Consider the following 20,502-nt stretch of genomic DNA (forward strand, 5'->3'; position numbering starts at 1 on the left):
ATTGTGATTCAACCTCTGCTCATTTCCCAGCTGGCTTGGTTTAGGAATTCTGCCAGTTGCATCCATGTGACTGCTACTTTTATTTCAGGTGTGGCTTGTTATAATGCATGAAATAAAAGGATTAATTACCTTTAACATCCATGCCATCTTGACATTGCTTAGGAAAATACTTGCTCAGAATAATCTATCAGGATAACCCTCAAAATCCACACCAGCATGGCCAAGTGTTGGGTGACTGATATGACTGGTCTCTAATTAAGGCCAGTTATGACAAATTATTTGTTTGGAGTCACTGTCGGAGTGAGACTTGTCAGATCCTTAATCACTTTAATAGAAAGGAAATAGCCCAAATCTCATTCCTGGTGTAAAATCACTGCTGTCCCCTCTCAGGTGGCTGATCTGAAGACCAGGAACCAACAGCTGGACTCTGAAAATACAGAACTCAGCCAGAGGAACTCCAAGAACCAGGCAGATGTGCAGGATCTCAACCAACAGCTGGCAAGGGTGCTCAAGCAGAAGGAGAGGGAAGAGGGGAAGTGCACTCTGGAAGAATGGGAAAAGGAGAGGCTGCTGCTGAAAGAGGAGCTGGAAAACTCCAAAATCGAGGTACAGCATTTGGTGGGACAGCTGGGCCTCAGGGGCTTTGGGATTGGCATCCCTGTCCTGGGATGGGATTTCAAAGCTGAGCTTTGCTAAGTGCTGCCTTAAACACAGCAGCAGCCAAAAGGCAGGAGGGAAAAATGTGCAGGTTTGCCTTGAAAACACAGCTTGGTGATGCCAAATATTGCCCTGCGTTTTCCATGTTGTTCATCCAGTGCCACCTCAGCTCTGTCCAGTGGCTGCAGCATCCTCTGCTCAAACTTTGCTCTGTGAGTCTCCTAAATCGAAATCTGAGCCTTTCCTTTTTTGCAGTCATCAAATATGGTGTCATCCTTGGAGATGGATTTGTCCAAAATGAAGGTCCAAGCTCATCTACTGGAGCAGGAGAACCACATCCTCAAGCAGGAGCTGGAGAAGACAAAGCAGGTATGGCATCCCATTGCCCAGAGGAGCTGTGGCTGTCCCTGCATCCCTGGGAGTGTCCAAGGACACCTTGGAACAACCTGGGATAGTGGAAAATGTCCCTGTTTATTCCAGAGGGATTGGAACTTGATGGCCTTTAAAGGTCCCTTCCAGCCCAAACCCTTCTGGGATTTTATTGGAGCGCTATCCCATTAATTTGCACTATCTCTTAATGGATGAAAATTAAGAGGTGGAAATAGTTGATTTATTTAAAGAAAGGGAATGTAACTCCTCTTCAAACAGTTTCCAGGTGCAACACACAATTCTTCAAATAAGGTTGGGTTCACTTAGACTTTGCCAAAAGATTTTGGGAGTAGTGGATCTACAAAGGGAAGCTTTGGTCAAGATAAAGATTTAAAGCTCAAATTAAGGGACAGATAGGGAAAATGGGATCCACATGAGAACATTTCCCTGGTTAACTGGAGATATAACCCATTTTAGCTCCATTTAAGGAGTGAGCTCTTCCAGCACGTCCTGTCAGGCAGAATTCCTGTTGCTAAACCCATCTGGAGATCTGGGAGTCTCACAAGGTCTGAGGATAATTTCCTGGAGAGCTCAGTTATCTCCTGTACAAGCACAGCTCAATTGGCTGTAAATGTATGCTAATAAACACAGATAATGAAGGCTTCAAACGAGGCAGTTCCCTGATTAGGGCTCCACAAAGTCATTTTCTGCACGGTGTAAAACACTCAGTGCTCAGGGCAGATAATGCTCTTAAAAAAGCAAAAGCAGCTGAGGCCTATTGAGGAAGGAGTGGATTGTGGAGTGTAATTACAGAGATGCAATGAGGAAAGGCAGGGATAAAGCACTGGGGCACTTGGGAAAAGGATTGGTTTTCCCTCTGTGTTTGGTGATTTCTATGGGATATTATGGAAAAATCCTTCCCTGTGAGGGTGGGGAGGGCCTGGAAGTGTCCAAGGACACCTTGGAGCAGCCTGGGATGGTGGAAGGTGTCCCTGCTTATGACTTTTAAAGGTCCCTTCCAACCCAAACCATTCGGGCATCCCCCTGATTTTTCATGCCAAATTCTGTGACAGCACACAAATGCAACTCTGAGGGGTTTTATTTCCCACAGGTGCCCAGGTGTCCTGATCTTGCTGAGCTTCAGAATGAAGTTGCAGGTTTGATCGCTAAAAATGAAAAGCTGCAGAAAGAGAAAGAAGCCCTGAGTGAGGAACTGAACAGATGCATTGAGAAGGTAAGAAAGGAAAATCCTCATCACTGTGTCCTGTAAAAGGCTGTTAAAATTCCTGTAACTGTAAAACTTCTCTGGATGGTTTTCCCGTCACCCACAAGCCAGATAAAGGCTTTGTTGCCACTGCCTGGATTTTTTTGATTTTTTTTTTCCGCCCTAGCTGGTTTTAGAGAGGAAAGCTTCAATTCTGGAGCACAGCTTTACTGTAATTTGATGATGTAGAAAATTCCAAACATTGCAAGGAGGAGAGGCCTGGATATAAATCCTGCAGCAGGACAAGGAAGACAGTGTTCTGTGTTCTTGGACTTTTATTGCATCTCTAACCCACTGTAACTCTGAACTGGAGCAGAGCACTCTGCTCACTGTAAATAATAATCCCATTGTGTGGGAATTCAGGGAGCTGAGGGGCTTTTTGCTTTCCTGCATTTTCCTTCCTTCCTTAGCTTTGACTCCCTCTGTCTAGGGTAACCCTTGAAGTGAAATGGAGCCAAAAGCAAATTCCTGAGTGAGGATTCCTGTGTAATCTCATTGCAGGTGGCTCAGGTCAGCTGCCTGGAGAGTGCAGTTGGCAGCTTGGAGCAGGAGCAGAAATCCTGGGAGCAGCAGAGCCAGGCACTGAAAGCACAGCTCAGCCTCTCCCAGGACAAGGTAGGAAACACTGATTTATGGTCTGACCCTGATAAAAGCAGTTTGATCATCTCCTGTAGTGCTTTTTCTCATGAAAGGCCCCTCCTGATGAGAATGGCTGCCTGAGGGGCTTTCCAAGTGAAGTTCTTAAAGCACAAAAGGAAATTTGTTAAACACAAGGAGGGGTTTTTCTCTCTACAGCCAAGTTATTTTTGCCAATTCCCTCTGCCTGGTGATTCCTAAAGTGCTGCAGAGACTCTGCTGTTGCTCCTCTGTGCTGCTGCAGGCTCATCCTTCCCCAGGCAGGGATGGGATCAAGTGGTTCCCTGCCTGGCTGAGTTGGAAGAATTCCTGCCAGGAAGAACAAACAATTCAAGGGAAAGCTTCTTCCCAGGATATCCCAGTGAATGCTCAGGGCTGGAAGATGTTTCTGGTGAATGCAGCATTGTGGCTCTATTCAAAGTGGCTGGCTGCGAGCTTGGAACAGAAAGTTGGAAAATCATTTGGAATTGTAGAGTTTTAAGCATAGAAAATCCTTATAGGATTGAGTCTAATCATTCCCCAAGCACTGCCCAGGCCACCACTGCCCCATGTCCCCAAGTGCCACATCCACCCAGCTTTTAAATCCCTTCAGGGGTGGGGATGGCACCAGTGCCCTGGCAGCTGTGCCAGCGCTCAAAATCCCTTTCCATGAGGAAATTTTCCCTAATATCCAATCTAAACCTCCTCTGACACACCCTGAGGCTGTTTCCTCATCCTGTCCCTTGTTCCCTGGGAGCAGAGCCTGACCCCCTTCAGCTCCACCTTCCTGTCAGGCACTTGTGGAGAGCAATAAACTCAATTTAACATTTTCAGAGGGGGAAAATCAGCGTTTTAACTTCACTCCCTCCATCAGAGATCCTAAATCCCTGGGATACCTGATGCACACAGGGAATGCTGATCCAGCAAAGGCCAAGATGTGCTTTTGCTCTTTCCAGGTTCAGAGCCTGAGTGAAGCTCTGCAGAGCAGCAACCTCCAAATGTCCCGGCTGAAATCCGACCTGCAGCTGACACAGCAGGAGAAGGAAAGTCTGGAACAAGAAGTGATGGCACTGCACAAACAGCTGCAGGGCACCAGTGAAAAGGTAAAGGCATCTCAGGAGGTACCTAAAATTATTTGATATCAAATATAATGTGGTTTTAAGCTGTTTTTTAAAAGCTGTATTCTAAGTGTTAAACGTAGACAGGCAATGATCAGTCCCCCTCTCCTAAATCTCCATTTTTCCCTAAAAGAAACCTTTTGCCAATAAAACCCCCAACTTTATGGACAATGCGTTAATTTACACCTATCAACTATAAAAATTAAACCAGTCATTGACAGAGGAGCTCATTTTCAGTGCAACTTGGGTTTGAAAGGTACAGAATTACTCCAGCCTCTCAGCTAATGAGGATTTGTAACTGAAGGAGGTTGTAGACAGCAGTCCTGGGATTGCTGTTATGAATTCAGTTACTCATTTGGCTTGTTTGCCATGTAATTAAGGAATATTTAATGTCCACGTGGAAAAGAGGCTGTTTCAGAATTGTACAACAGGAGCTAAATTACAGCTATTAGTGCATAATATAGAACACTGAGTTCTGTTTGGCTCTAAGGAGAGCACAAATTGCTTTTTTTGTGTTGCTGAACTCTGTGCACTCCTTGTGCACACAGCTATTATCCACGATTTTAGTGGAGGGAAGCACTTGGGATTTGCACATTGGATTTCTTAAGGGAAAACAGAGATCGGGCTGGGAGGGAGATGGGAATGCTGCAACTTTGGAGCCTGCACTTACTGAAAATCCACCTCAAACCCACCTGAGTAGAGCAAATGTCTGCTTCTTTGTTGAAGGCCTAACCCTGCAATTCTGTCTGTCTTAAGAACCTGGTTCTGGAAGTGGCTGTGCCTCCCTCAGGGCTGCAGGAGCAGCAGGGGCCCATCCCCTGGGATGAGCAGGAGCTGCTCAGGCAGGACCACGAGAGGCTGCAGAGGGAAGTGCAGAGCACAAAAACAGACCTGGCCCACTGCAGGGAAAAGGTAACAACCCGGGCAGGCTGGGAGAGACACCACAGCAGGGCTGGGCTGGGACATCTGGGGGGCACTCAGACCCCTTTGCACAGATCACAACGCAAGCAGGGTTTGAGTATCTGAGACTCCACTACACTCCCAGAATATTTCTTTAAAAGACAATCTTTGTCTTTTCTTTAAAAGACAATCCTGATAGTTATTGTCCAAGATTTCAGTCCAACTTCAAGTTAACCAAAAAATTCTTGATATTCCTAACGCTTTTCCTGTGCCAATTTCTCCAGAGAATGAAACTCCACAACACACTCAGGATATTTCTTTTCTTTAAAGGACAATCCTGGTAATTCTTGTCCAATCCTGGTGATTCTCTGGAGGTCACTCAGATCCCTTTGCATAGATCACAATCCAAGCAGGGTTTGAATATCTGCAGAGAATGAGACTCCACGACATTCCCAGAATATTTATTTTCTGTAAAAGACAATCCTGGTAGTCCTTGTCCAAGATTTCAGTCCAACTTCAAGGTAACAAAAAATTCTAAATATTCCTAATGTTTTTCCTAAGCAATTTCTCCAGAGAATGAGACTCCACAACACTCTCAGGATATTTCTTTTCTTTAAAAGACAATCCTGGTAATTCTCTGGAGGTCACTCAGACCACCTTGCATAGGTCACAATCCAAGTAAGTTTTGAATATCTGAGACTCCACAACACTCTTAAGATATTTCTCTTTTTAAAAGACAATCCTGGTAGTCCTTGTCCAAGATTTCAGTCCAAATTCAAGTTGACAAAAAGATTCTTAATATTCCTAACATTCTTCTTGTGCAATTTCTCCAGAGAATGAGACTGCACAACACTCTGAGGATATTTCTTTTCTTTAAAAGACAACCTTGTCTTTTAAAGAAAAGAAATATCCTGAGAGTGTTGTGAAGTCCTTCTCCAAGATTTCAGTCCAACTTCAAGTTAACAAAAAGATTCTCAATATTCCTAACATTCTTCCTGTGCAATTTCTGCAGAGAATGAGACTCCACAACACTCTCAGGATATTTCTCTTATTTAAAAGACAGTCCTGGTAGCCCTTGTCAAAGAATTCAGTCCAACTTCAAGTGAACAAAAAATTCTTAATATTCCTAATGTTCTTCCTGTGCAATTTCTCCAGAGAATAAGACTCCACAAAACTTTCAGGACATTTCTTTTCTTTAAAAGACAATCCTGGTAATTCCTGTCCAAGATTTCAGTCCAACTTCAAGTTAACAGAAAGATTCTTAATATTCCTAACATTCTTCTTGTGCAATTTCTCCAGAGAATGAGACTCCACAACACTCTCAGGATATTTCTCTTATTTAAAAGGCAATCCTGCTAATTCTCTGGAGGTCACTCAGACCACCTTGCATAGATCACAATCCAAGCAGGTTTTGAATATCCGAGACTCCAGAACACTCTCAGGATATTTCTTTTCTTTAAAAGACAATCCTGGTAATTCTTGTCCAAGATTTCAGTCCAACTTCAAGTTAACAGAAAGATTCTTAATATTCCTAACGTTCTTCTTGTGCAATTTCTTGGCTTGCAGTATTAAGTGGATTATGGGGAGGACAGAGGGAAAGAAGGCCAAGATGTCAGAAATATCCCAGAGTTTCCCAGAGCAGCTGTGGCTGCTCCTTTATCCCTGGAAGTGTCCAAGGCCAGCTTGGACAGGGCTTGGAGCAGCCTGGGACAGTGGGAGATGTCCCTGCCCATGGCAGGGGTGGGATGGGATTTAAATCACAGAATCACAGAAATTCAAGGCTGGGAGAGACCTATAAGATCATCAAGTCCAACCCGTATCCTCTTGTTCTGTCTGTTGTTGCCCGGAGAAAGAGACCGACCCCCAGCTCACCACAGCCAGCCTTCAGGAAGTTGTAGAGAGTGATGAGGTCGCCCCTGAGTCTCCTTTTCTCCAGGCTGAACAACCCCAGCTCCCTCAGTCGTTCCTCATACGGCTTGTGCTCCAAGCCCCTCACCAGCCCCGTTGCTCTCCTTTGGACTCGCTCAAGCATCTCAACGTCCCTCCTAAAGTGAGGGGCCCAGAACTGGACGCAATACTCCAAGTGAGGCCTCACCAGTGCCGAGTGCAGGGGAAGAATGACCTCCCTGCTCCTGCTGGCCACACCGTTCCTGATACTGGCCAGGATGCCATTGGCCCTCTTGGCCACTCTGCTGGCTCATATTCAATCGACTGTCAACCAGCACCCCCAGGTCCCTTTCCACCTGAGCACTGTCCAGCCACACCATCCCCAGCTTATATCGGTGCAGGGGGTTATTGTGGCCGAAGTCCAGTACTCGGCACTTGGACTTATTGAAGTTCATCCCGTTTGATTCTGCCCATGCATCCAGCCGTTCCAAATCTTTCTGCAGAGCCCTACGTCCCTCTAGCAGATCTACACACATTCCCAATTCAGTATCATCAGCAAATTTACTAATAAAAGACTCTAAGCCCTCATCCGTGTCGTCGATAAAAATATTGAACAGAACTGGCCCCAGCACAGACCCCTGAGGGACACCACTGGTGACTGGTCGCCAGCTGGATGCAGCACCATTCACCTCCACTCTCTGGGCCCGGCCATGCAGCCAGTTCTGAATCCAGCAAAGGGTATTCCTGTCCAGACCACGGCCTGCGAGTTTGTCTAGGAGTAAGCTATGGGAGACAGTGTCAAAGACCTTGCTAAAATCCAAGTAAACAACATCTACAGCCTTCCCTGCATCCACTAGGCGGGTTACCTGGTCATAAAAGGTGACCAGGTTGGTCAAACATGATCTACCCCTCGTAAATCCATGTTGGCTGGGTCTGATACCCTGGCCATCCTGCAAATTTTGCATGATGGTGCGTAATATAAACTGTTCCATTATTTTGCCAGGTGTAGAGGTCAGGCTGACTGGTCTATAATTGCCAGGACCTTCTTAAGGTCCTTTCCAACCCAAACCACCCTGAGATTCTGTGATTCCAAAATCAGCTGGTATTTTCGATAAAGTGGAATTACCTGGGCCATCTTTTCCCATTTGTTCATCTCTGCTCTCCTCAGATCCGACAGCTGGAATCCACAATCCTGTCCCTAAAGCACCAGAAGCACCAAAGCCAGGCAGGGATTGTCAAAGCCATGGAGCAGGAGAAGCTGAGCTTGAAGAGGGAGTGTGAGCAGCTGCAGAAGGAGCTGTCATCTGCAAACAGGAAGGTGAGTTTTGGGTGGTAAACACACAGATCAGTCATTTCCATCTCTCAGAAGCTCATGGGGTTTTGAAATATCCCTTGAAACAGAAGCTGTATTTGAAGTGTTGAACGTGCCCAGGCAATGATCAGTCCCTCCCTTGAGTCTCCATTCTTCCCTAGAAGAAACTTTTTGCCAACAAAACCCTCAAATCTGTGGGTAATGCATTAATTTGCACCCATCAACTATAAAAATTAAACCAGATATTGATAGAGGATCCAATTTTCAGTGCAACTCGGGTTTGAAAGGTAGAGAATTACAGCAACCTCTCAGCTAAGATAACTTTCTTCTTTTGCTGTGAATTTTGTGCTCTTTGCCTCTCCCAAATCTGTGTCTGAAGGAGCTGACAGGGCTCTGTGTATTTGCTGGGAGACAGCTCCTGTAGCAAATCACTCTTCCAAATATTCCAAATATTTCCTGATTTTTGGACTTGAGTTGTCTTGGTATTCAGTGGTTCATGAGGGGAGAAAACCAGATAAAATGAGAAATTGCTGCTTTTCTAAGGAAACTTTTTGTCTCTGATAGATCAGTCAGATGAATTCTCTTGAACGTGAACTGGAAAGCAGCTCAGAAAATGAAGGGCTGAGAAAAAAGCAAGTCAAGCTGGATGATCAGTTAATGGAGGTACTTTTCAGTGTTGACTTTATCATTATTTTATTGAATTCATTTTATTTTAAAACAACTTACGGATGTGTGGCAACATGGAAAACTGATTGAAACCAGAAGAATTAACCTCTCCTCTTTCATGACCAAGCATGTTTTGTTTAGTCATAATTCACATTTGGCTTCAGATGGAAAATCAAACAGCCAAGAAAAAATTTGCTTCTGTGCTTGAGGCAAGGCTGACACTTCCCTCTTCCTTCCTAAAACATATCCCCTCAAATTTCCCATCTGATATTTGTGTGATGCTGCTCTTAATGTAAAAACCTGTTCTTATTTCCTCTGGGAATAATTTGCTGAATTTAAGCTCAATATTATCTAAATAGTGAAAAAATAGCAATTTGCACGGTTTACTGTTAATTTAAAGGCACAAGTGAAAACTTTAGTGGAGATTCTTCCCAAAGCTGCTGTAAAAGTTCTGCTGGAGATGGATCATCAAAATTTAGGAGTCCTTGGTTATAGGAATGGGCAACTTAATTGTGTTTAGTGCATCCCATAAGGTCAGCCCAGACCTCCAAGCTCTCTCTCAGTAGTCTTGCCTAAATTTGATGTCCTGGATTTGAGTTTAAAACATAATATTGAAAAAAAACCTACAAATTTGACTTGTTCCTTAAGTCACAGCATCTTTTAGATGGGGCTTCTCTAACACTTGATAGATGGCTTCATGTTTTCCATCAAATGGGAGCCATGAGGCTGAAAACCCTATGTAATCAGTAATAAAACTGTAAAACCTAATTAGGAAAGATGAGGTTTTGACAAGTTAATGAAAAGACTGTTTCTATTCCCTGTGAATTTATTTATATAGTGTTAATTAAGCTTTGGGAAAATGCCAAACCCTCAAAGCCATAAACAGCCAGCCTGGGATTGTGTTTTCTCCTGAAATGTGAATTTCAGCCATGCAGGGTTTTGGTAACCTTTTCCCAGCAGGTGTGTGCAACATTCACTCAGTGATTTGTGACTTCTAACTCTCTCTTTTGTGCCTCTTCTCCTTTTTGTCCATGGCTAACCTGGCTAGAACTCAGTGGTTGGAGCTAGCAGAGAAGGGGGCAGTTCTCTCTCTGAAATAGTGTGTGAAGGTAGAGCAATCATTTCTCACGTACCCCCATGGCATGGAGAAATTCATTCTTTTAAATTCATTTTAATGAATTCATTTTTTAAATGATTTTTTTTTTCTTTTTATTCCATGCATCTCTTAAGTGCAGAAGCCACTATTCATTTCAGTGTCAATTTTGGACAGTGCACAGGTTCTCTGTGGTTAATGTGATGTGTACCCTCAGGATCTGTGTGTTCCTGAGGGGTTGCCATGAAAATGGAGAGAATTCACCCCATTGCTTCCAAAAGATTTAAAATTGGAAGTGGGAGAATGAAAAGTGGCTTCCTGCTCCCCCATTGCCTGTGAGGCCTGAAGGTGTTTGCCTATTTACCTCTGCATGAGACTGTCCAATGTTTCCTCAAATTAATTAATTTCTCATCCCACTTGGCATCGTCCTGATAGTTTAGCAAGCTCATGATTGTTCCATTTTCTTCCACAGATGAATACAGCAGGGCTATATTGTTTTCATTGTTGTTTCATTAGTAATTATTTTTAAGATGCTGTTAACACTAATTGACTGTTTCCTCATTAGTTACTCGTCTGCTTCACAACATGAGAGGAATCCTGAAAGAAATCCCACTAAAAACTCATTATTTTCACTGTTTATATTGTCAGGAAAACAACAGCCCCTTTACAGAAAAAGAGAACCCCTAAATAGCTTTAAAAAGTACAAATAGTTTTATTTTCAAGCATTTATAAACCTATTTTCTGTTTACCTGGACCAGCAGAGATAGAGATGGTAACAGGGCCAGAAGCATTGTGAAAAATATTTACAGTTAGAGATTAAGTCAGTAACTGAAATATTATCCATCCAAATTGATAATTTTGCCAGCTGTGAAAGGGAATTAAAATCAGCTGTGAAAGGAAAACTAAAATCAGCTGTGATAGGAAATCTAAAATCACCAAGATAATCTTACACACCTTTTCCTAAGGGAACAGAGTAATGGTTTTAAGGTAACAGGACCTTTATGGTCCTGGTTTTTTCTTTCTTTTTGGGAAGAAATTATTAATTCTACACAAACCCCAGCTGCAAATGAGTTTTTCTGAACCATCAGGGATTTTTACTGTCCAGTTCTGGTCCTTTTTAGTATAATTAACTCCTCGAGCTGTGAGTTATTTACCTGGGTTTTGCTTTAGTCTGGAAGAATTCTAAATTATTTCACCAGACTGTCTTAGCTCTTAATATCTCCACAGTTAGGAGAAAACATTAGGAAATATCTGTAGGGGGGTATATACTGAATTTTGAGGGTAAGAGCAGAGATAAATGTTCCCTAAAGACTAGAAATAATCAGAACAACTTCAGCCTTCCCCTTGAAATGGGAAATTATTGGTACTTGAAGCTCCCCAACTAAACTTTGATAGGAATTCATCCAAAATTCAGTGATTTTATAATCAGTTAGGAGAGAACATTAGGAAATATCTGTAGGGGGGTATATACTGAATTTTGAAGGTAATAGCAGAGATAAATGTTCCTTAAAGACTAGAAATAATCAGAACAATAATCAGCACAACTTCAGCCTTCCCCTTGAAATGGGAAATTATTGCTATTTAAAGCTCACCAACTAAAATTTGATAGGAATTCATCCAAAATTCAGTGATTTTATAATTCAGGCCTGAAATGATGACTCAAAGCCCAACTTCCTTTGTGTGAAATTCCATCTTTTGTCACCTCTGTCACCAAGTCCAGCCTTGTTCCTCTTGCACATAAAAAATCTGAGAGCAGGCTGCTCCTGGGGCAGCCCTGCCAGAGGGAGCAGGTGCTGATGTTGGGATTTGGGGTTTTGCAGATGCTTTTGGGGCACCCTTAGCAGAGGGAGCAGGTGCTGATGTTGGGATTTGGGATTTTGCAGAAGCTCCAGGTGCTGATTTTTGGATTTGGGGTTTTCCAGGTGCTCTGGGGCAGCCCTGGCAGAAGGAGCAGGTGCTGATTTTTGGATTTGGGGTTTTGCAAATGCTCCTGGTGCTGATGTTGGGATTTTGGGGTTTTGCAGATGCTTTTGAGGCAGCCCTGGCAGAGGGAGCAGATGCTGATGTTGGGATTTTGGGTTTTTCAGGTGCTTCTGGAGCAGCAGGAGCAGGTGCTCCTGTTGAGATTTGGGGTTTTCCTGATGCTTTTGTGGCACCTCTGGCAGAGGGAGCAGTGCTGATTTTGGGATTTGGGGTTTTCCAGATGCTCTAGAGCAGCCCTGGCAGAGGGAGCAGTGCTGATGTTGGGATTTGGGGTTTTGCAGATGCTCTGGGGCAGAGGGAGCAGTGCTGATTTTGGGATTTTGGGATTTTGCAGATGCTCTGGGGCAGAGGGAGCAGTGCTGATGTTGGAATTCAGGATTTTGCAGATGCTCTGGGGCAGAGGGAGCACATGCTGATTTTGGGATTTTGGGGTTTTGCAGATGCTCATGGGCAGAGGGAGCAGTGCTGATTTTGGGATTTTGGGGTTTTGCAGATGCTCATGGGCAGAGGGAGCAGTGCTGATGTTGGAATTTAGGATTTTGCAGATGCTCTGGGGCAGAGGGAGCAGTGCTGATGGGATTTTGGGGTTTTGCAGATGCTCATGGGCAGAGGGAGCAGGTGCTGATGTTGGGATTTGGGGTTTTGCAGATGCTCATGGGCAGAGGGAGCAGTGCTGATGTTGGGATTTGGGGTTTTGCAGATGCTCATGGGCAGAGGGAGCAGTGCTGATGTTGGGATTTTGGGGTTTTGCAGATGCTCCAGTCCAGGGGGATGCATAGCCAGAGCTCCCAGCAGCGAGGCTGTGCCACGGTGCCCAGGGAACAGTTCCTGCAGCTCCAGCAGCAGCTGCTGCAGGCGGAGAGGAGGAGCCAGCACCTCCAGGAGGAGCTCCAGAGCAGAGCCTCAGGGACAAACATGCAGCAGGTAAGGCCCTCTCACCGGGAAAGTCACATTTTTAAAGGATTTGGTTTGGTTGTCTTGGGGTATTTTAGTTTTTCTTTATCCTGGTGAGATCCTTTCTCTGTTTATGCCAGTTCAAAAATGAGATTTCATGGCAGCAAGGATGTGTGTAAATTGCTGTTTTAGTGTGGTCAGCCCAAGCCAGAGCTTTGTTCGGAAGTTCTCTTAATTTTTTTGAGATCAAACCACTCCCATCCACATTTAACTGGCTTTTCTCCTTCTGCTCCATGTGCAGGGAGTGTTTATAGAGGCTTTTTTTGTTGTTTCTTTACCTAATGACCCTGTCTAGAGCTATTAATTTTCAAATACACCACACCAAATATTGCACAGGCACCCATCACGTAAAATCCTAATTTGGGCTGCTGCTGTCACAGGGAATTGTGTCAGTTGTAGCAGAGCAGAACACAAATTAATCCTTTTTTCTGAGGTTTTTTCTAATCCTTTTTCTTCCTGATTTGGCCATCAGACAAGACACTGTTCCTGTTGTACAGAAACTTCAACATTTCTGAGGGAAAACCAATTCCAAGGCAGATTAATTCATCCACTCACTTTTAGTGTTAACTTTGCACCTTATAAATCTGAATTTAGGCAATAGAAAGGTTTGCATCTGCCATAAAAAATTGCCAAATTATTCTTTTCTTCAAATTAATTGGATGTCTAAATGTCTAAAGCTTTTATTTGGCTCAGGCCAAATAATGTCTTAAAATAATATTACAACTTTATCGTATAAGAAAAGATAAAGCTCTAAGTAGCCTAAATTTCTATTTAGCATTTTATCTATTTTAGATTAGATATTTATTTAGATTTGCACATAGTAACCTTAATTTATATTTAGTATTTGATCTGTTTTAGAATAGATATTTATTTAGGTTTACACTTAGACAAATAAATTAGATAAAATACTCTTAGCTATTTATTCATCTGGTAGCAGGAAAAAAAGACCCCTCTTGTATTTTAAATTTAGCTTGCAGTTACACTTTAAATAATAATGATAATGATGATGATGATAATAATAATTTAATTAACTATTAATAATTTATTATCGATAATTTATTAGTATTAAATTATTATTATTATTATTATTATTATTATTATTATTATTATTATTATTAGTGCCATCAAGACTTTGAAGCTCAAATATCTCTGAATGTGGGAATAAATATATCAGAAAAAAGGTATTACAGATAGAGTATAGGCAGTAACCAGTTTTTAAAGTATCCAAAACTTGGAGTAATTTTTTTTTTTTAAGATGGAAAATGAAAATGTTTCATTAAAAAAATAAAAGCAGATCATTTCAGGTTAAGTAGAAATAAATTGATTATAAGGTTTCTTTTCAGAAGTGCATCACCACAGGCTGATGCACTTTGCTCCCATCCCATGGGGAGCAAAATGTGCAGTTTAATTTCGAAATCAATCAAAGCCATATTGCAGCAGAGGCAAATGGAATGTGCTGGGATTGCGTTAGGAGTGATGAGTTTGTAATTTAGATTTTGGAGCAATCTGCAAGCAAGTCACATCCTGGAACTTGCAGTTCTAGAGATGAATTGCTCCTGCATTTCCTGGAAAAGCTTTGGGAATTTAAAAATACTTAGACTTTTAAAATATGTGCTGTCAATGCACTAATGCACTTAATCTTTTAAATTTTTTCCTTAAAAGGAGTGAATATTCTGCTTTATAACACTCTTTTTTACTACAGAACTTTCTAAATCATATTAAAAACCTGCACTAAAAACAAAGCCAGGTATATTTGTTTGTCTCCACTTTGTGAGCACCTCCTGCTTCAATCTCTGTTGATTTTTCTTTGCCATCCTGGTTTTTAGGGTTCATCATTTAGTTGAGCTCATGTCCCTTTTAATGTCCCCTTCAGCACCCTGAAAACTTCCATGCTAATCCCTCTCCATCATCCCTTCACCAGTGAGTACAAGGTCAGGTTGTCTCCACGTGTAAAATAAATAATTTATAAATAATTTAGTTCTGCTGCTTTGCTTTTTGCAGCTTTTTAGATCCTGTCTGAGGTATCCAAAGTTTCCCCCCCCTTTTTTTTTTTTTTAATGGAATTATTTTGTGTTTATCCTGCTTTGCAGTTTTCATTGCTTTTTGATCCTGTTGTCTGTGGCTTTTCATTTATTTTGCAGTCAGTCCTGAGTTATTCTCACCCAAAGGCTGCTGTTACATGTTTAAATTTCACTAAATTAAATGAAATTATAACTCCTGAGCTGTTTGTACTGTGTTAACCTGTCTGGACTTTTCTGAATTTCCAGTTTTTGTTTCTGCTGTGCCAGTGCTGTGATTCCCTCATGTCCCTTTCTCAATAACCAAATTTAGGAGCCTGTTAATTACCCAATGCTTCCCAAAGCTTGCCTAGCACTGATTAATATTTGAGTTGCTCAATTCCCCCTTTTTACAGCTCTTTATTTCAAATTCCATCTCACTCTGAGGGAAAAACAACAAGGTTTGAGATAGAAATGCAAAGTTTTCAAAGGAGAGCCAGTTTGGCTGCATTTTCCCCAAATACTTGGCCATCTGAGATTTTATATATATATTGAAATATATATCTATTATATTTATATATAATATTTAGCTACATTTTTTCCCAAATGCTTGGAAATCTGTGAGGTTTTATATATATATATAAAATATATATATATGCATACATACATATATAAATCAAAATATTTTTATATAGTGTTTGGCTATATTTTCCCCAAATGCTTGGCAATCTCTGAGATTTTACAGATATATTTTAAATATCTGTATATTATAATATCTGTATATTTAAATATCTATATATTATATTTATATGTCTGGATACACTTTTCCCACATGCTTGGCAATCTGTGAGGTTTTATAGATATATCTTAAATATCTACATTTTATAATATCTATATATTTAAATATTGATATATTATATTTATCTATAATGTCTGGATACATTTTCCCCGAATACTTGGCAGTCTGTGAGGTTCTATATATTTTTTAATATATATCTATTATATTTATATGTAATATTTGGCTACATTTTTTCCAAATGCTTGGCAATGTGTCAGGTTTTATATATATATATATATATAATATCAAAATATATATAATATTTTGGTTTTTCCCAAAAGCTTGGCAATCTGAGATTTTATATATTTTTTTCAATATATATCTATTATATTTATATATAATATTTGGCTACATTTTTTCCAAATGCTTGGTAATCTGTGAGGTTTTATATATATATATGTATATATGTGTATATATATGTATAATATTTATATATGATGTCTGGATACATTTTCCCCAAATGCTTGGCAATCTGAGATTTTATATTTATTTTTTTTTAATAGACATAAATATATATATATTATACTTACATAAAATGTTTGGCTATATTTTTCCCAAATTCTTGGCAATCTGAGTTTTTATATATACTATATGAGATTTTCATGCTATAAATGAGATTTTTAGAGAGAGAGAGGAGGATTTCCTCTAAAAAACTTTGCTACCTCAATCACTGCCACTGATCTTTTAAAAACCATGGATGAGAGTCCTTAGATGTAGAAAACCTCTCTCAATCTCCCAGCTAATATCAATATTTACAGCTATAAAATAGAAAATATTGCAGTGCTAATATTGATACTTACAGCTATGAAATAGAAAATATTGCAGTGGTAATATCAATATTTACAGCTATAAAATAGAAAATATTGCAGTGCTAATATTGATATTTACAGCTATAAAATAGAAAATATTGCAGTGCTGATATCGATATTAACAGCTATAAAATAGAAAATATTGCAGTGCTAATATTGATACTTACAGCTATAAAATAGAAAATATTGCAGTGCTGATATCGATATTTACAGCTATAAAATAGAAAATATTGCAGTGCTGATATCGATATTAACAGCTATGAAATAGAAAATATTGCAGTGCTAATATCGATATTAACAGCTTTAAAATAGAAAATATTGCAGTGCTGATATCAATATTTACAGCTATAAAATAGAAAATATTGCAGTGCTGATGTCAATATTAACAGCTATAAAATAGAAAATATTGCAGTGCTGATATCGACATTTAGAGCTATAAAATAGAAAATATTGCAGTGCTGATATCAATACTTACAGCTATAAAATAGAAAATATTGCAGTGCTGATATCGATATTTACAGCTATGAAATAGAAAATACTCTGCATGTTTTTCCCTTTGTGTGTGTGTGTTTTTCTGCTGCCCTGTGTTGCTTGCCCTGCTCGTTCTGGTGCTGGTTTTGCCCTGCCGTGTGGGTGTTTGAGAGCAGCTGGACCTCAGGGTGAAGTTTTGCCCCTTCCCTCTCTCTGCAGGCCCTGCTACCGGAGCAGCGAGCAGTGCATGCGGATTCCTACCGCAGGATCGGGCACCTCTGACACCTCTGGCTGCTCCTGACCCCATTCCTTTGCCATGATAGACACACACACAACTGGCATAAGCTCAGAAACTTGAGGATCAAACTCTCTTTTTTCCCCCTTTTTTTTTTCCTTTTTTTTTTTCTTTTTATTCTTTTTTTTTTCCTATTTTTCAATTTTTTCCTTTATTTTTTTCCTTGTTTTTATTTATTGTTTTCCTTGTTTTTATTTATTTTTCTTTATTTTTTCTTTATTTTTTCCTGTATTTTTTCCTTTTTTTCCTTTATTTTTTCCTTCATTTTTATTTTCCTTTTTTCCTTTATATTTTTTCCTTTATATTTTTTCCTTTATATTTTTCCCTTTATATTTTTCCCTTTATATTTTTCCCTTTATATTTTTCCCTTTATATTTTTCCCTTTCTTTTTTCCCTTTCTTTTTTCCCGTTACTCTTTTTTCCCTTTATTCTTTTTCCCCTTTATTTTCCCCCCTTTATTTTTCCCCCCTTTATTTTTTCCCCCCTTTATTTTTTCCCCCCTTTATTTTCCCCCCCTTTATTTTTTCCCCCCTTTATTTTTCCCCCTTTATTATTTTTCCCCTTTATTATTTTTCCCCCTTTATTTTTTTCCCTCTATTTTTTCCCTCTGTTTTTCCCCTTTATTCCCTTTTTTTCCCCTTCATTTTTCCCTTTTCTTTCTTTATTCTTTCTTTATTCTTTCTTTATTCTTTCTTTATTCTTTCTTTATTCTTTCTTTATTCTTTCTTTATTCTTTCTTTATTCTTTCTTTATTTTTTCTTTATTTGTTTTTTCTTTATTTATTTTCCTGTATTGTTTCCTTTATTTATTTTTGTTTTCGCTTTTCCTTTTTTCCTTTTGTTTTTCTTTTTTCTCCCAAAAACCAGCAAAAAAAAAAAGTCTCCGCAGTGTTATTTTCTTATTTATTTGTCTAGAAGCTATCTTGTGAAAGCTCAGAAGCTTCCAGAAGCTTTTTAAAATTTGTTACAAACGGGTTTTATTTATGTTATTTAAAATGTGCAGTTGTTCAGTATGGGAAAGAGCCTATTTTTCTCAAATGGTACTAATTTTATATGAGATTTGAAGAAAACCTGGGGTATTTATACTGCATTTTTGTATAAGATGTATAAACTTTTTAACAGGGAAAGATGACTTTTTTGGATGTAAATGAAAAATAAAATCTTTTTTTTAAGCATAATGTCTCTTGTCTTCATAGAAATCATTAATTTCCACTTCAAGAATGAACAAGTTTTAGGCAAAATATTTATCTTTGACAATGAAATTTGTTATATCAGGACTTCTGGGAAATAGTTGTGGTAGGGATGTGCTAGAGTACAGAAATTCAGCTTTTCTTTAGCAGTTGGACCTGAAAATTTAAGAAAATGAGAAATTCTTCTACTGCTGTGGCCATAAAATAAAAAGCGGGAAATTATTGTTTATTGGACAAAATTCTGTAGTTTTTATTTTGTCTCAAACTAGGATTTTAATAAAATTTTAGTAATTTATTAGGATTTAATTAATTAATTTAATCAAAGTAGGATTTCAATACTTTAATAGTTGAGCACAACACCTCTTTAAGGCCTGAACCATTTTAGCTGTTTGCTTGTAAAGATCTTTTTTTCTCCTGTTTTAAATGACCTTTGAGCTGCTGCCTGAGCTGACTTCTCCCATTTAACATGAAATAATGGGAAGTGAGAATATTTAAGGCAAAAAAAAAACAGGGATGAAAGGTATTGAGACCCCTCTAATTCTTATTTTCCACGTAATTACTCACTCAGGGCTCCTGCAGCCAATGGAAAGTGGAATGGTGAATTCCAGGTTTTGAATTCCAACCAAATTCCATTAATTGAGAAAAATATCCACTCCACCCACACAGTAAAACTGTTTTCTGTGTGACTCTAGTGTAAATTTTTTCATAAAAATAGATTATCACATAACCTCATACACAGATTTCAGTTTCTGGTGCTACAGCAAATAAAATGTTGAGTGAGATTAAATCACCCCCTCAAGGGGATCATTTTGTAGGGGTTTAAATGAGGAACTCCCTGCCTGAAGCAGATTTTTATTTCTCCTCCTCCACAGGTGGGATGGGTTTGGGTTTGAAGGTGTTTTATTTTGGGTTGCTGCTTTCTCAGACTTTCATCTCCTCAAATGACTGCCTGGGATTTGAGTAACAAACCAGCTTTAAAATCAAGTCTCAAATTTCCTGCAGTCAGCATTTAAAGTTCCTAAATCCAAAGAGGTTCTTTTGTAATTCCTGATATTTCTTATTTATTTGGGAAAATTTCCCTCAGGTGTTTGTCACAGAATTATGATTGTTTTAGTTACACTGTCACCTTGCTGAAGAAAAAGAAGAAAAACCAGTTTAGAGTTATGAAAACGAAACTAAAAAGATATAAAAAATGAAGTTTGGAATCCTACTTCTTTTGGATGTTACTGAATTCTTTTGAAATTCCTGATGTTTGTTATTTATTTGGGAAAATTTCCCTCAGGTGTTCGTGTAACGTGACACAGAATTATGATTGTTTTAGTTACACTGTCACCTTGCTGAAGAAAAACCAGTTTAGGGTTATGAAAACTAATCTAAAAAGATGCAAAAAAAAAGAAGTTTGGAATCCTTCTTTTGGATATTACTCAAGTTCTTTTGTAATTCCTGATGTTTGTTATTTATTTGGGAAAATTTCCCTCAGGTGTTTGTGTAACATGACACAGAGTTATGATGCTTTTAGTTACACTGTCACCTTGCTGAAGAAAAAGAAGAAAAACCAGTTTAGGGTTATGAAAACTAATCTAAAAATATGTAAAAAATGAAGTTTATAATCCTACTTCTTTTGGATATTACTCAAGTTCTTTTGTAATTCCTGATATTTCTTATTTATTTGGGAAGATTTCCCTCAGGTGTTCGTGTAACATGACACAGAATTATTATGCTTTTACTTACAAACACCTTGCTGAAGAAAAACCAGCTTAGGGTTATGAAAACTAATCTAAAAAGATGTAAAAAATGAAGTTTATAATCCTACTTCTTTTGGATATTACTCAGTTTTAAGGGATCTCTGGCATGGGAGAGTTACATTGTCAAACATGACCTTATAACTTCACCTTATTTTTATTCTAAAACCATTAAATTGGCATTTTGTTTCCCACATTTATCAGAAATTTGGCAGCACCAAAGAACAAGAAAAGGAAATTATCCAGTTCTGTTACAGACCAGACAGAAGTTCTGAATTTTATGTCATTTTTCCTTGATTTGGTAATTTCAAATGTAACTTGCTTGGAAAACCAGTGCAATGCT

The 20,502-nt window shown here is 39.3% G+C and overlaps 1 protein-coding gene across 4 annotated transcripts in view; it reads left to right on the forward strand.

The window, feature by feature from the left end:
• NIN (ninein) overlaps nt 1-20,502 on the forward strand; it is a 72,721-nt gene that overhangs the window by 46,114 nt on the left and 6,105 nt on the right. For 2 of the 4 annotated variants that reach the window (XM_054286865.1, XM_054286866.1), the window contains exons 19-27: nt 391-606; nt 913-1,026; nt 2,138-2,260; nt 2,792-2,905; nt 3,862-4,026; nt 4,780-4,935; nt 7,979-8,128; nt 8,687-8,785; nt 12,618-12,788. In XM_054286865.1, coding sequence (XP_054142840.1) covers nt 391-606; nt 913-1,026; nt 2,138-2,260; nt 2,792-2,905; nt 3,862-4,026; nt 4,780-4,935; nt 7,979-8,128; nt 8,687-8,785; nt 12,618-12,788 — 1,308 coding nt within the window. Of the gene's footprint in view, nt 1-390; nt 607-912; nt 1,027-2,137; nt 2,261-2,791; nt 2,906-3,861; nt 4,027-4,779; nt 4,936-7,978; nt 8,129-8,686; nt 8,786-9,836; nt 9,898-12,617; nt 12,789-17,152; nt 17,282-20,502 lie in introns of those variants that run through there. The other 2 variants (XM_054286867.1, XM_054286868.1) reach the window with 2 other exon arrangements.

The sequence above is a fragment of the Melozone crissalis genome, unplaced genomic scaffold (genome assembly GCF_028551555.1).
Source record: "Melozone crissalis strain CALT ecotype California unplaced genomic scaffold, PUWL_Pcris_2 ptg000056l_1, whole genome shotgun sequence".
Lineage (NCBI taxonomy): Eukaryota > Metazoa > Chordata > Aves > Passeriformes > Passerellidae > Melozone > Melozone crissalis.